We start from the raw sequence: 13742 nt of genomic DNA on the forward strand, positions 1-13742 counted from the left end.
ATAGTACACTGTAAACACCATCATAAACAACAACAAAAAGTTGATCATACTCCTGACTACACTCAGACTCATCGTCATCTATAATTTGTCCAACAACGGTGGTGTATTTGGCGAATTTGAAGATGGAGTTGGAACTGTGTCCGGCTGCACGCAGCCTGGAGGTGCTCTTGGTGATCGAGGAGGAAGTGTTGCTGCCAATGCTTACTAATTGGGGTCTGTTGACTAATACTAGGAAATCTCCAAAATGCTAAAACACGTGCATTAAATCTATATTAAATTCTGCATGAAGACACTGTTACTGATAATAATGTCTATTCTACAATTAATTTTTTTCTATTGCAGCAACATTCTGCAAAAAAATCATTCATACTTTAAAAATCTATATTGTATGCAAACAAATGTTATTGCTGCCTCGTATATATCAATGTGTACAAACATCATTAAGACCAAGACACAAACTCCTGTTTGCATCATTTTAAGACAGAGATTAACGCATTTAAATGACTGCTTTAAAATAAATTGAGCACCAAACCAGGATATAACCATCAGAAAATGTCCTTTCCTGTTCTGTATGACTTAACAAATATTGTTTTGGGAATTCTTTTCTGACTTTTAAATAAATAACATTCTGTTAAATTAGTAATTTTACAGATGATGTTTTGTGATTTGACTCACCAGCAACGAGAGCATCTTTGGGCCAACGACTGAACCAATCCATAGTGCAGCCTGAAATGAGTGCTGGAAACTTCAGCGCTCTATTTCGGAATTTTTCTCCCACTGGCGAAAAGCAAAGCACCACATGAAGATTCTGTCGAACTCTAGTCATGAAGTAATCGTACAGGTTTTCAACAGTTGGAGGCCTACGAGGATATTCCTTCTTCATTACAGGTATCAGGTTACTTGTAACTTCATCTAATTCATCTCGAGCAAACAGGTTAGAGACCTAAATTAAAATAACATACCAAAACCGATGTTAACATGATAGTAGCAAATACCAAATGACTAACAAGCTGGTGACGTGAATGGAAATGCAGTCCATTAACAGTTAGGCCCAAGTTTTGTTTCAGCACTAAAGCTGGCCATTATTGGGAGTGGTCTTATCCTATTATTTCCTGTCCAATCTTTGAAAATGCTATGGAGTGCAAGTGGAAGGCGGTAGTAGTTCTTCCTTTCCTTATCCCTCAAGGCAGTTTATTGCCACAAGGACGGTGATGATGTTTCAGAGTTCTGGAGAACTGAATAGATACATTTTACATGGGTTAATTTACCTCGCCTGATGATAGAACATTGTTCATATATTCAAGGAAAGACTCGTCTTTGATCTCATTATCTGTAAAGATGAAGGCGATTCCCTTGCCTTGATGACCTGCAGTTTTATATAAAATCTTCAAATCCTCCATCAGGTTTGAGCTGTTATATGATCTGAAAATAGAATGTAGAAAATAATGAGCTTATTCAAATGAAATCTATGTTATGAAATAGCTACATTTTGTGGAACAAAATCTCAGTCCAAGACCAGAATACATATCATTATTCTTTGGGGTTTAAACATCAATATCTGCAGTACAGACCATTGAGTATTAAAATAACCTAAATGAGTACAGAATACAAATACTATCATAGAATTTCAAATCTTAAAAATATCCTTATCAAAACACTATGACAGAATTGTGTCTCATAAAACCTAAATATACCAATAATCATTGAAAAAGATAGGAAGAATATATGCGCCTTACCTAGTTAATGTGATTTGGAATGTCTTGTAACCAGCGATGAAGGATGCCAGTTTCGTCAAACTTTGCTTGCCTGATCCACCTACACCAACCAATAATGCATTGCCACGAGGTGTACGGATAATACGTGATATCTAATGGTGAAATAAAATTATTATTTTACTAATAAGCCAATGTATTTACTATGGATAGAAAAATGCAGTTAAGCTTCTGATATGGTCTCACCAGGGCCCTGCACAACTGCAGTAGGACCTCCTTGCTCCTAAACTTCAATCCTCATACAATGGCCAACATGCCATTAGCTTTCTTCACTGCCTGCTGTACCTGCATGCTTAGTTTCAGTGACTGATGTACAAGCACACCAAGGTCTCATTGCCCCTCCCCTTTTCCTAATCTAACACCATTCAGATAATAATCTGCCTTCCTGTTCTTGCCACCAAAGTGGATAACCTCACATTTATCCACATTATACTGCATTTGCCATGCATCTGCCCACTCACCCAACCTATCCAAGTCACCCTGCAACCGCATAGCATCCTTATCGCAGCTCACACTGCCACCCAGCTTTGTATCATCTGCAAACTTGGAGATGTCACATTTAATTCCACATCATTATTACCCACAATGCAAGCAAGCATGCCATGAAGAGAAAAATTGAATGAGGATCGGATGAAGAATTACAATCACACAGAACTGGAAATTGCTTTACCTTAACTAAATGAGTCATGGCATCTTTAAAAAAGACCATATCCAATCCCATTCCTCGGACACTTTCATTGTACTGTTGCATATACATATTTAGCCGATCCTTTAGATCATCAAAACTCCCAATAGGTTCATAGACTTTTGGCATATCAAAATCAGCATCTTCTGGTTCCTCTCCTTCAAGACAAAATTTTGTTCACATGAATGTATACCCGTAAAGCCATTTTTCCACCTCACCTCATAGATAAATGTCTCATTAAGCGACAAAAAATATGCGTAATTTAATATTTGACATTTTTAATTCATTCTTGCCTAGAGGAAGACCTCGAAACCAGAGGAATGCATCCGTGCACAGGATTCCTTCCCACAACTTGAAAGGTTGATCTTAAATCTCTGCCGTAACACAAAATCATTAAATGCTGGATATACTCAGTAGATCAGGCAGCACTTGTGGAGAGAGAACTGGAATTAAGATTTTGGCCCAATGGCCTTTCATAAGAACCTTTGACTTTGTTTCTCTTTTAATAATTGGTGCGTGATCTGCTATTTCGAGCATCAGCAGTTATTTTTTCGTTCTTTGGCTTGATTTGTTCATGGCTGGGTGTCGGGAGGACATCCCTTCTTAGTTTAAATGAACTGCTGGGCACCCATGCCATAAGCAGCATTTGAAACCAAGTGAAGTTTAAAAAATCTTGAGCAGCCTGTGTACAGATTTATTGAACTATTTGTCACTGAAATTTGGAAAGTCCGACAGAAGTGACCTTGGCTCCTTAAGACTTCCAAGGGAGTTATTTTACTCCCCTATTGAATTCATCATCATTGGATTTTTTGGGGGGAGATGGGAGGGGCAGGGAAGCAGTGGGTTGTTTTTTTTTGATTTTCTGTGTTTCTAACAATGGTACAGACAATTTATTTCCATTGATAAACACAAAAAGCTGGAGTAACTCAGCGGGACAGGCAGCATCTCTATAGAGAATGACTGGGTGACATTTTGGGTCGAGACCCTTCCAGTCTCAGGAAGGGTCTCGACCCAAAACGGCACCCATTCCTTCTCTCCAGAGAAGCTGCCTGTCCCGCTGCGTTAATCCATGTTTTTGTGTCTATCTTCGGTTTAAAACCAGCATTTGTAGTTCCTTCTTACAAATTTATTTACATTGACTGCCAAAACCCTAAAGGGCCTGTCCCAGTTAGGCGATTTTTAAGGCGACTGCCGGTGACTAGGCTGTCGCCGCACGTTTGCCGGGGTGTCGCGGGCATGATCGTGCGTAGTCTCCAATGAGTCGTAGCAGATCTCGGTTCGTCGTGGAAAATTGATTCTGTTAGAAATTTTTCGGTGACAGCTGGCGTGACGCCAATGATCGTAGCTTGTCGTGGGCGCTGTCGCAGGTTGTCGCCAGGTGTGGTAGGTTGTCGCCGGTATTGAGGACGTATGAATTTCATTGGCGACTACCAACGTCAACCGTTGCGGCAGGAACTGTTAAAACCCGTCCACAGACGTTCAGCTGCAACAGCCAGCTGCGGAATGGGAGCAGAGACTGCGATGCTGTCAAAGGGGGGTGGACACCTGACCATACCGACAGCAAGGTCCGGCCAGATCACTTTTTCGGTATATTTTGTAATTGTTTGAAGTTTAAAAAAAAAAGATTTTTGCATGTAGTTATCCACCTTTCATATGAATATAGTTTGTTTGAATAAAGTAGATTCTGGACATTTAAAAAAAAAAATTGGAGTCTGAAGTTATTGCATTTCTAAGTACTTTCTCATGGCATCTCTTTCAAATATTCTAGTTTCATTTATTTTGACCAATGAAATAAACACTGACACAGGCATTGCACTGCATTTAAAAGAGAACACTTTTCATTTATTTAGATCAATGAAGCAAACACAAAGACAAGCAGTTCACTGCAAATTCTTTTCATTTATTTTGATCATTGAAACAAAACCAACACAACCAATGCACGGCATCGAAAAATAAACTCCTTTGGGAGGGTGTGGGGGGCACTGAAAAGGGGCTTGGGTTGTGGTCTTTTGGGGGCTCTCTTCCTGGAGTGGTGGAGCTCTGCTTGTGGAGTGGGCTGTTTGCTGCTGGTCTTCAGATAATGTCATTCTGCCATGGTACGCTGCCTAGTTCGGAGTTGTAGTAAGTGCAAGTTGACGTCGGTTGTCCTAGCTTGCCCTAGTCCCTGTCGCAGTGGACGTTCTAGGTCGTGAAGACTGGGTCGCCGGTTGTCGGCAGCTTGCCGTCGCCTAGGTGGTAGGTTGTCGTAGCTTGTCGTGGGCATTGTCGTGGTCATTGTCGTGGACATTGTCGTAGGGTTAAAAATATATATGTTTTTCGGTGATCTGCTACGACTTTGATAGTCGCCGGCAGTTGCCTTAAAAATCGCGTAACTAGGACAGGCCCTTTAGATTGGCAGCTCTCCCTAAAAATGGTGGAAAAGCCTTGCTCTCTTGTAGAGAAACCCAAACTCTGGGAGACAACAGAGTTGGGTTTGGTCCTTTTGAAAAACTTCTGGAGAAGCAATACGGGAATAATTCAATGGTTCAATGGTTCTTTATTGTCATGTATGCCCCACACAGTGAAATTCTTACTCCCGCACCATACTTTGGTGCCATTTACAAAAGGCAGATTTCTTGAATCTTTTTCTTGTAATATGAAAATCTATTACTGCAAATGTGTATTTTTGATGATGATTAGATCTGTTTCAGGATTAAAAGAAATTCTACTTTTGCTTTGGATTCTAATTTTGATTTTTTGGAATGATAAATGACAAAGACTTAGGGGAATAAAACACCAGAGGACCATATTCAATACACAATAGCCTTAGAAACCTGATTTGGAGAAGTCAAAAGGTTATTTGAGTTGAAAGGGTTACCTGTAGCCTCGGGTGCGTCGCGTAAGAAGTCTACAAAGTAAGCATTGACACCAACATCAACAGTTGCCAGAGCTTCCTTCTGGAGGTCTATCTCAACTACATTGGCTAATGCATTGTCGAACCACGCTACATCTTCCGGAGTGGTAAATCGATCAGCTATAACACATCTACATTCATGTTTCCACAGCTTCAGTGCAACCTGAACAATGAATAAAAACAAATATTTTACTAGTTATTTAAATAATGGATTCATCCTTGACAAAATCATAAGATCTGAATTTGTAAATAGTAATCAGCGAGGCTTTGTTGTGGATTAGTGCTGCAATACTTTTGATCACATCCTATAACTTCAAAAATAAGAAAATGCAAACAGCACAATCTGCATTCATAATTTCAAAATTCATGGCACAGAAAAAAGGTGAGGTTCCAGTAATTCTACTTTCACAGCACATGTGCACAGTACAGCACAAGGCTACATGTGAGCAGATGAGGTTCAAAAGCATCCACAGGTTGTCAATAGTACAAAAGTCTACAGCTTGTGGTATCTCAATCCAGATTCTTTATCTTTACAATAACATGTAGCTTTTAAACATTATTCACTTGTGATCAACTAAGTTTTGAAGCAAAGTGCCATGATCATGCGATTCAGACTTCTTGAAAGAACTGCAGTCTTAACGAGAAAATCAAATGATAGGTGTCTGAAGAAGGGTCACGACACAAAACGTCACCTATCCATGTTCTCCAGGAATGCTGTCTGACCCGCTGAGGTACTCTGGCATTTTGTGTCTTTCTTATACATTTTCAAACTTATACCATAAATTTTAAACTGTCCTCTTGTTTTATGCATTTCTAATGTGATAATTCAATTGTTAGCCTCTCCCAAAATCATTATGAGCTGCAAATAATTTCTAGAATAAAGCATACACGTTTTTTCTGAAATAGTTGAGAGGGATAGATCAGCCATGACTGAATGGCAGTATAGATGCAATGGGCCGAATGGCCTACTCCCCCTCCTATCACTTATGAATTATGAAATACAATTTATTATCAAGTCTTTATTTAATGATAAAAGCTTTCCACCATATGTTTTCTGCTTCTGCTCTCCAAATACACATCAGGAAGCTTCACTGTGGTTTATTGGGATAGAAAATATACTGAACACACATAATTCCTTGACAAATAAACTAAAATGAAAATGCCTTTGAAGAAAATAGTTTTGAGACAATACTTACACTTTCTTTATTCACAACCTCGGAAGAAGTATTCAGCATTCCCTGCCAGATTCGTGAAAGGTCTCTCAGGTTAAAAATGTAGTGAAACTTAGCTGGTGTAGGTAACATTTTCACCTTTGTCTTCTGCCAGAGTTTGCGAGTCATTGGTACCAGCTTGGCTACCAGGGCTCTCACCACTGCAGTGAAGCCCCGCTCAGGGCAGAAGTGGCCAGTTCCAATAACACCTAAAAAGAGAATCAGTCAAAACTTATTCTTTTCAGACTTTGAAATGTAATTACGAATCATCAGATGATCTTCTTACCAAAAATCTTATCAATTGAAGAGTTAGAAGGCAATGTGCAATTAAAAATGGAAAAATGTCTCTTCAAGCGCTGGGGTATGTCATTTCTACCTCCACCCGGGTGGATCATTGCAGCAAGGAACTGGACATCCAGAATGTTCGTGAATTCACCTGGTTTTTCAAGATTGTAAAAACCACACTGTTCCATCAGCTGCCGTACTATTTCATTAGTAACCTAAAATAAGAAAAAATGTGAAGTGTATTTAAGGAATATAAATTAGAGGAAAATAATACGCAGTATCAAACAACAGTTCAGCTTGAAATAATTGTATCTCACTGGCGTCAGAAAATTGTAGCCTTATTCACCTCTCAAGCGCAAGAGTGATTTTTATAAATTTGAATGCAGCATGGAGCCTTCAGCATTTACATTCATCCATTTCAAGGCACTGATCTCAGTGCTTGCGTTCTTGATGTTTCTTCCCAACAGTAAATTTCCATAACATGAATATAAATGAGTAAAACTGCATATAATGGGTCAACAGGGATGGATACCGAGATTGATCGAAGATAGGGACCAAATGAGGATTGTGTTCCGAAATCAGAACTGGGTAGGGGGAGGGACTGGAGTAAACATAAACAGGGTGAGGAGAGAGATGGAGTGGGATAAGATGATAACAGGTGGGATAAGATGATAACAATTTTATAGGTTAGATCGTGTGAAGAAAGATACCAGGTGGGATAAGATGATAACAATTTTATAGGTTAGATCGAGTGAAGAGGACGGAATTGTGGTCATGGGTGGCAAAGTGCAGGTGTTTGCTCAGCAGGCACTTTTTTAAGTTAGTTGTCAGTTCAGGTTAGTATTTATTTTGCTTATGAGAACCAAAAGTATGAACTAAGCCTATTGCCCACATAAGCAGGTGGAATAATGCATGCTTCAGACATGGATATAGAAAGTCTCATGTCTTTCTGTACTCAATAAGGCAGGCAGCTTATTGATGGAATGATTTTGCTATTTGGGGCTTCAGGGAAATGTTTCATCAGTACATCAGGTCGTCTTTGACCTGAAATGTTAATTCTGTTTCTCTCTCCACAATTGTTGTCTGCTCTTTTGATTGTTTTCTGTATTTTTTGCTTTTTATTTCAGATTTCCAATAGCTGAAACTTTTTGCTTTTCAATGCCTTGGAGATTACTTTGATATTTGGTGATGGGGTAATATCAACCAGTAACCTTTGAAATAAAAAATCATGATGGTCAGAGGATCAGACAAAATTACATGCAGTCGATCCAATGTTGCTCCATTTATACAATTCCCAAAAGTTAAAATTATTCCCAAATGTCACCATTCCACCATGATATCACATGTAAAACTTTGATTAAAGCAGCGTAGAGCAACAAAAAAAAAAATATATATATATAGTAGGGAAACAAAGATGAAAGAAAACCCATAACCAACATTATAGTTATTGTTGTGTCTGTTGGCTGACAGTTTTCCTCCGGGGATGATAACGTTTTATCGTGTCGTATCGTAGTGCTTATGCCAATCACATTCAGCAAATTAAAATTTATTTCCATTACACATTACAAATGAGATTAGTTCAGGTTGGCACCTTGGTTGGCATGGACTAGTTGGGCTGAAGAGCCTGTTTCCATACTGCATTACACTACTATAAATCTAGGGCTATTTTTCAGCCAACTGAATCAAAAAGGATTTTTTCATAGTATGTATCTGTCATACTCCCATTAAAACAATTTAAAAAATGATCACTGAAACAGTTCATTCTGCAATACATAGATTTGAATGAAAAATAGGATAAAAATGTAATCTCTCCAAAGAAACAAGAGAAGGCTGGGGTTAAGATGCTGAACATTGGGGTTAAGTTGGTGACTATCTCCCAATCTAATCTAACATCAGTTAAACTTTCGTTCAGCAATGTCTAAGTAAAATGCTCAAGAGAAGTGGTTTCATTGACTATGATATTTTTAAATGAGACTTCATTCCTCAAATTCTTGAAGCTTACAGCTATGAGCTGGGTCTCCCAGGAGGATAATACATGGAGCAGTAGCAAGTTTTTCAAGAAGTGCGTATGGACCAGGGGTCAATTTAGCATTTGGTGATACAGCAAACAAAGCAATATTGTTCAGATACTGAGTGCCCCAGGAATTAATGATAAAAAGTGATATGAATGCTATCAGGTACCATATACCTTACAGCAATGGTACTGATGAGTTAAATGTTCCAATACCATCGAATGATTTTTGTTTTCATTGAAAAGTCAATTATCATTTTAGTAGTCTGAACATTCTTCGGTATAACTGCTCCAAAATTCTGCATCATCTCCAAGATCTTCACGCCTCCCAGAAAACATATTAATTATACCTCACCCTATAACTATGTCAAAATCATCTGCTCCCCAATGCTGGTGTATTTCAAGATCCCTCACCACAACTGCTTGTTTCCCATTTCTAGATATCATTGCCAGCAGTTAAATTCAGCTGGACCAATTCCTGGTACTAAGTTTTCTAGCTGCAATCCTGGACCACTGGCTCTGTAGTCTGACAAATAAAAACATTAGATTAGATTAATTCTCATTTATATCAAGGTACAATGAAATTCCTTCTTCACCTGAAGTTCACAGTAAACAGTATAAATAAAGTAATACTATAAATAAAGTAGTACTACAATGGATACAAGTGCAAAACAAGATTACAGTACAAAATCAAAATATTGCAGAATAATATTAAAGTACAAGTTGAGTTTGGAGTAAGAGTACGTGGCAACGTACTGTATTAAGGTCAAGCAGCAAGAAATTCTAAATAGTTACCTGATCTCCCCATGCATTAATTATAGGCATATTAATATCATCAATGAACACGGACATCTTCTTCCCAGCAGGTGGACCATAGGTTGTTCCCATACGTTTATCAACATAACTCTCAATTGTGCGCTATATAACAAAATCACCAGGGAATCAGTCATACAATTCTAATATACTTTTTATAATCATAATAAATATTGATAGCATTTTGATAAAATGAATTCCCACTTAATCAAGCCTAAATATTTCTGACTCTCGTGCTAACTTACTTTGAGAACTGTTTGCTCCATTGTAGGACACTATCCCACTTTACTTGAAATCTCCTGTCATCACACGTCTGTGACAAAAACAACCTGTAATCCCTCCATCTTTGCAAACATTCACCCCATTTCCAAATTACAAATTCCCATCCTCTCCTTCAGCTTATTTATTCACCAAAATCTCTGCTCGACATTCCAACACCTCCATAGCCGAATCTGACGCTGAGTTTCCATTAGCCACAATACTATAATGAATTTTATCAAATACAAAAATGCACCGCATTAAACATGCCGAAAAAAAAGTTATTGGCCTGTGCCACCATCAAACATCCTCCAATTCTTTCAGTGATTTGTGGCTTATAACATGACTGCATTTCCAAATATGGCAAGTATATCGACCATAATCATTGAGGATAGGCAACAAAACATTCTTCACAATAAATTTCAACATCAGTGCTGCACAAGGATGCGATCTTAGCCCCTCACTATACTCCCTACATGCTCACGGCCGTGTGGCCAAATTCTGCTCTAAATCTGTTTACGTTCAGGCTGGCACCGCTGTTGCGGGTCGGCTTTTGAGCAATGACAGAGTACAGGAAGGAGATAGAGAACTCAGTAACACGGTGTGAAGACAACAAACTCTCCCTCAAATGTCAGCAAGCCGAAGAAGCTAGTTATTAACTTCAGGAAATTAGGTGCTGTACACATAGCAGTCAGCATCAATAGTACTGAAGTGGAGATGGTCGAGAGCTTGATGTTTCTAGGCTTAAGATTTTTCCTGCACTGACCACATTGATTTTATGGACAAGAAAGCACACCAATGCCTCTACATCCTCAGGAGACTAAGAATGTTCAGCATGAAAGAGTGTAGGGACGAATTATGAGGATATTGCCAGGACTCGAAGGGCTGAGCAATATGGAGAGATTGGACAAGTTAAGACTTTATTGCTGGAGTGCAGAAGGTGAAAGGGTAATCTTAGAGAGGTGTAGAAAAACAGGAGGGAAACAGATAGGGTGATAGGCATGGAGTCTTTTACCCAGGGTAGGAGAATCAAGAACCAGAGGACATAGACTTAAGGTGAGTGGGACAAGATTTAATAGGAACCTGAGGGGCAACTTTTTTCACGCAGAGAGGGGTAGATGAATGGAATGTGTTGCCAGCGGAGGTAATTGAGGCTGGTACAATAACGGCATTTAAACAACATTTGGACAGGTACATAGATAGGAAAGATTTAGAGGGATATGGGCCAAAAGGGGCTAGCTTAGATGAAGCATCTTGGTTGACATGAACAAGTTGGGCCAACAGACATGTTTCCATGTGTAGGAAAGAACTGCAGATGCTGGTTTAAATCGAAGGTAGACACAAAATGCTGGATTAACGCTGCGGGATAGGCGGCATCTCTGGAGATAAGGAATGGGTGACGTTTCAGGTCGAGACCCTTCTTCAGACTGATTCCATGCCCTATGACTTTATGATTCCAACAATTAACAACTTCTACAGGTGCACCAGATAAAGCATTGTGTTGATTTGGCAACAGCTCTAACCAAGACTGTAAGAAAGTGCAGACGGCTGCAATGTAGCCCACTCCATCACACAAACCAGCCTCCCCATCAACTCCATCTGCACTTTATGCTGTTTTCCCCTCTTTGCCTCTCTCCTGACGTGCAACTGTACAAAAGCTTGAAAGCCCATACCCACATATTTTTATGGAATTTGAAAACAAAACATTAAAATGCAGACTATATGGAGTTTGTACGTTCTCCTCGTGATTGCGTGGGTTTTCTCCGAGGTCTTTGGTTTCCACCCACAAGCCAAAGTCGTACAGGTTTGTAAGTTAATTGGCTTGATATAAAATGTAAAATTGTAAATTGTTCCTAGTGTGTATTGGGTACTGTTAATGCGTGGGGATCATTGGTGAGGACTTGGTGGGCCGAAGGGCCTGTTTCCGCACTGTATCTCTAAACTAAACTAAAACATTTAAAAATAAAAGTTTCACAGTATATATGACATCTTTGCTTAAATTACAAGTACAAAATATATCCCAAAATTTGTTTCATTAATATTTTAATCTCAATTACCAACATAACAAATCACGTTGTTTATTTTCAAGTGATAAATTGTGAAATAATATCTGACCTGAAACATTAAGGGAGTAGTTGCTGATGAAAAGTTAAGACTCTTGCCCAGGTGGGACTCTGGGTCATATTTCGACATGTAGCCCTTGATGATCACTGTTTTAGCTGTTCCTTGTTCACCAATCAGCAACACGGCCTGTGATGAAATAGACATAATAGGCAGAAGATTCAGAAAAACCGCAGTCAATGTTTTCAATGAAAATCGCCGCAAGACCTGGATATCATCTCAGCTTGAATAACTTGGTTGCAGACAAGCATTTGACAGATATAATTTGCAAACAATAAGATTCTACACTCATCGCCGTCTCAAAGCTCAGTCTAGTAAATGGTATTACAATCACTCATCCCCTCAAAAATTAACATTTTAGTTGCAAATGACCAAAATCCATTTTAATTAGCTAGATGGAACATATTGGAAATTAGTGGGCTCTCACCTTCCAGGTTTCCAAAGCACCTCCACCGTGTAAATCAAAGCCCAAACTGTGATAGATTATTCTCCATGTGCATGGATGAGTGCAGCTGCAACAATTAAGCTCAACACTACCCACATAACAGCTTGCTTGCACTTCAGGTTATACATCATCTTCAGTAGACTTGCTCTCTGGCACTGTCACACGTGCCAAAGCTTCCTCAACAGCAATATCAGAGTCATTGAGGATAGCAGATGCGTGGGAACACAATCACTTACATTTCCCAGTTAAGTCACACACCATCTCAATTAGACAAAAATAAACACTACTCCTTCCTCACTGCAGCATTAAAATATTGATAGCTCCTGACCAAAATTTCTGAAGCAGGACTATCGCCACAAGGTCAACAGTAAATCCAGAAAAAAAACATCCTCTCAAGGGAAACTAAGGATCAAGAATAAATGCTAGTCTCTGCAACAGCATCACATTGCAGGGTTGCTTTGAAAATCACAACCAATATATGTAAGCAATGTGCCACAAACTGCAACGTTGGGAATGAGAAAACAAAGTTCCATAAACATGCTAATTATTATCTAGTCATAAGGTCATAAGTGATAGGAGCAGAATTAGCACAATCAGCCTGTCAAATCTACTCCGCCCTTCAATCACGGCTGATCTATCTCTCCCTCTGAACCTCATTCTCCTGCATTCTTCCTATAACCCCCGACACCTGTACTAATCAAGAATCTATCTATCTCTGCCTTAAAAATATCCATTGACTTGGCCTCCATAGCCTTCTGTGGCAAAGAATTCCACAGATTCACCGCTCTCTGACTACAGAAATTCTTCCTCACCTCCTTCCTACATGACTGTACTTTAATTCTGAGGCTACGGCCTCCAGTCCTGTACTCTCCCACCAGTAGAAACATCCTCTCCACATCCACTCTATCCAAGCTTTTCACTATTCTGTACATTTCAATGAGGTCCCCCATCATTGCTCTAAACTGCAACGAGTACACGCCCAGTATCAGTATCAAACGCTCATCATATGTTAACCCACTCATTCCTGGATCCTCTCCAGAGGGAGTCAGATGATGACATATTATAAAGTATAATGCTGGATCAAGCTACCTTTAACTTGTCATTCATAGAGATCCATCAGTTATCTGCAGTCCATAGCTAAATCAGTTAAGCACGTACACATCTACGATGAGCTGATGCATCTACACTCCTTCCCCACTATTGGACTTATCATTGAGTCCCATGGCAGAGCAACATAATGCCAAATAG

General features: G+C 39.2%; 1 protein-coding gene across 1 annotated transcript in view; it reads right to left on the minus strand.

Annotated features, from left to right (window-relative positions):
* Positions 1-13742, minus strand: part of dnah5 (dynein, axonemal, heavy chain 5) — a 178979-nt gene that overhangs the window by 43663 nt on the left and 121574 nt on the right. Inside the window, exons 47-55 of the mRNA XM_078420238.1 lie at positions 12044-12178; positions 9653-9775; positions 6848-7061; positions 6547-6770; positions 5315-5513; positions 2443-2615; positions 1737-1867; positions 1269-1422; positions 676-943 (exon numbers count right to left, since the gene is read on the minus strand). Coding sequence (XP_078276364.1) covers positions 676-943; positions 1269-1422; positions 1737-1867; positions 2443-2615; positions 5315-5513; positions 6547-6770; positions 6848-7061; positions 9653-9775; positions 12044-12178 — 1621 coding nt within the window. The remainder of the gene's footprint in view (positions 1-675; positions 944-1268; positions 1423-1736; positions 1868-2442; positions 2616-5314; positions 5514-6546; positions 6771-6847; positions 7062-9652; positions 9776-12043; positions 12179-13742) is intronic.

This window comes from Rhinoraja longicauda, chromosome 2, assembly GCF_053455715.1.
Source record: "Rhinoraja longicauda isolate Sanriku21f chromosome 2, sRhiLon1.1, whole genome shotgun sequence".
Lineage (NCBI taxonomy): Eukaryota > Metazoa > Chordata > Chondrichthyes > Rajiformes > Arhynchobatidae > Rhinoraja > Rhinoraja longicauda.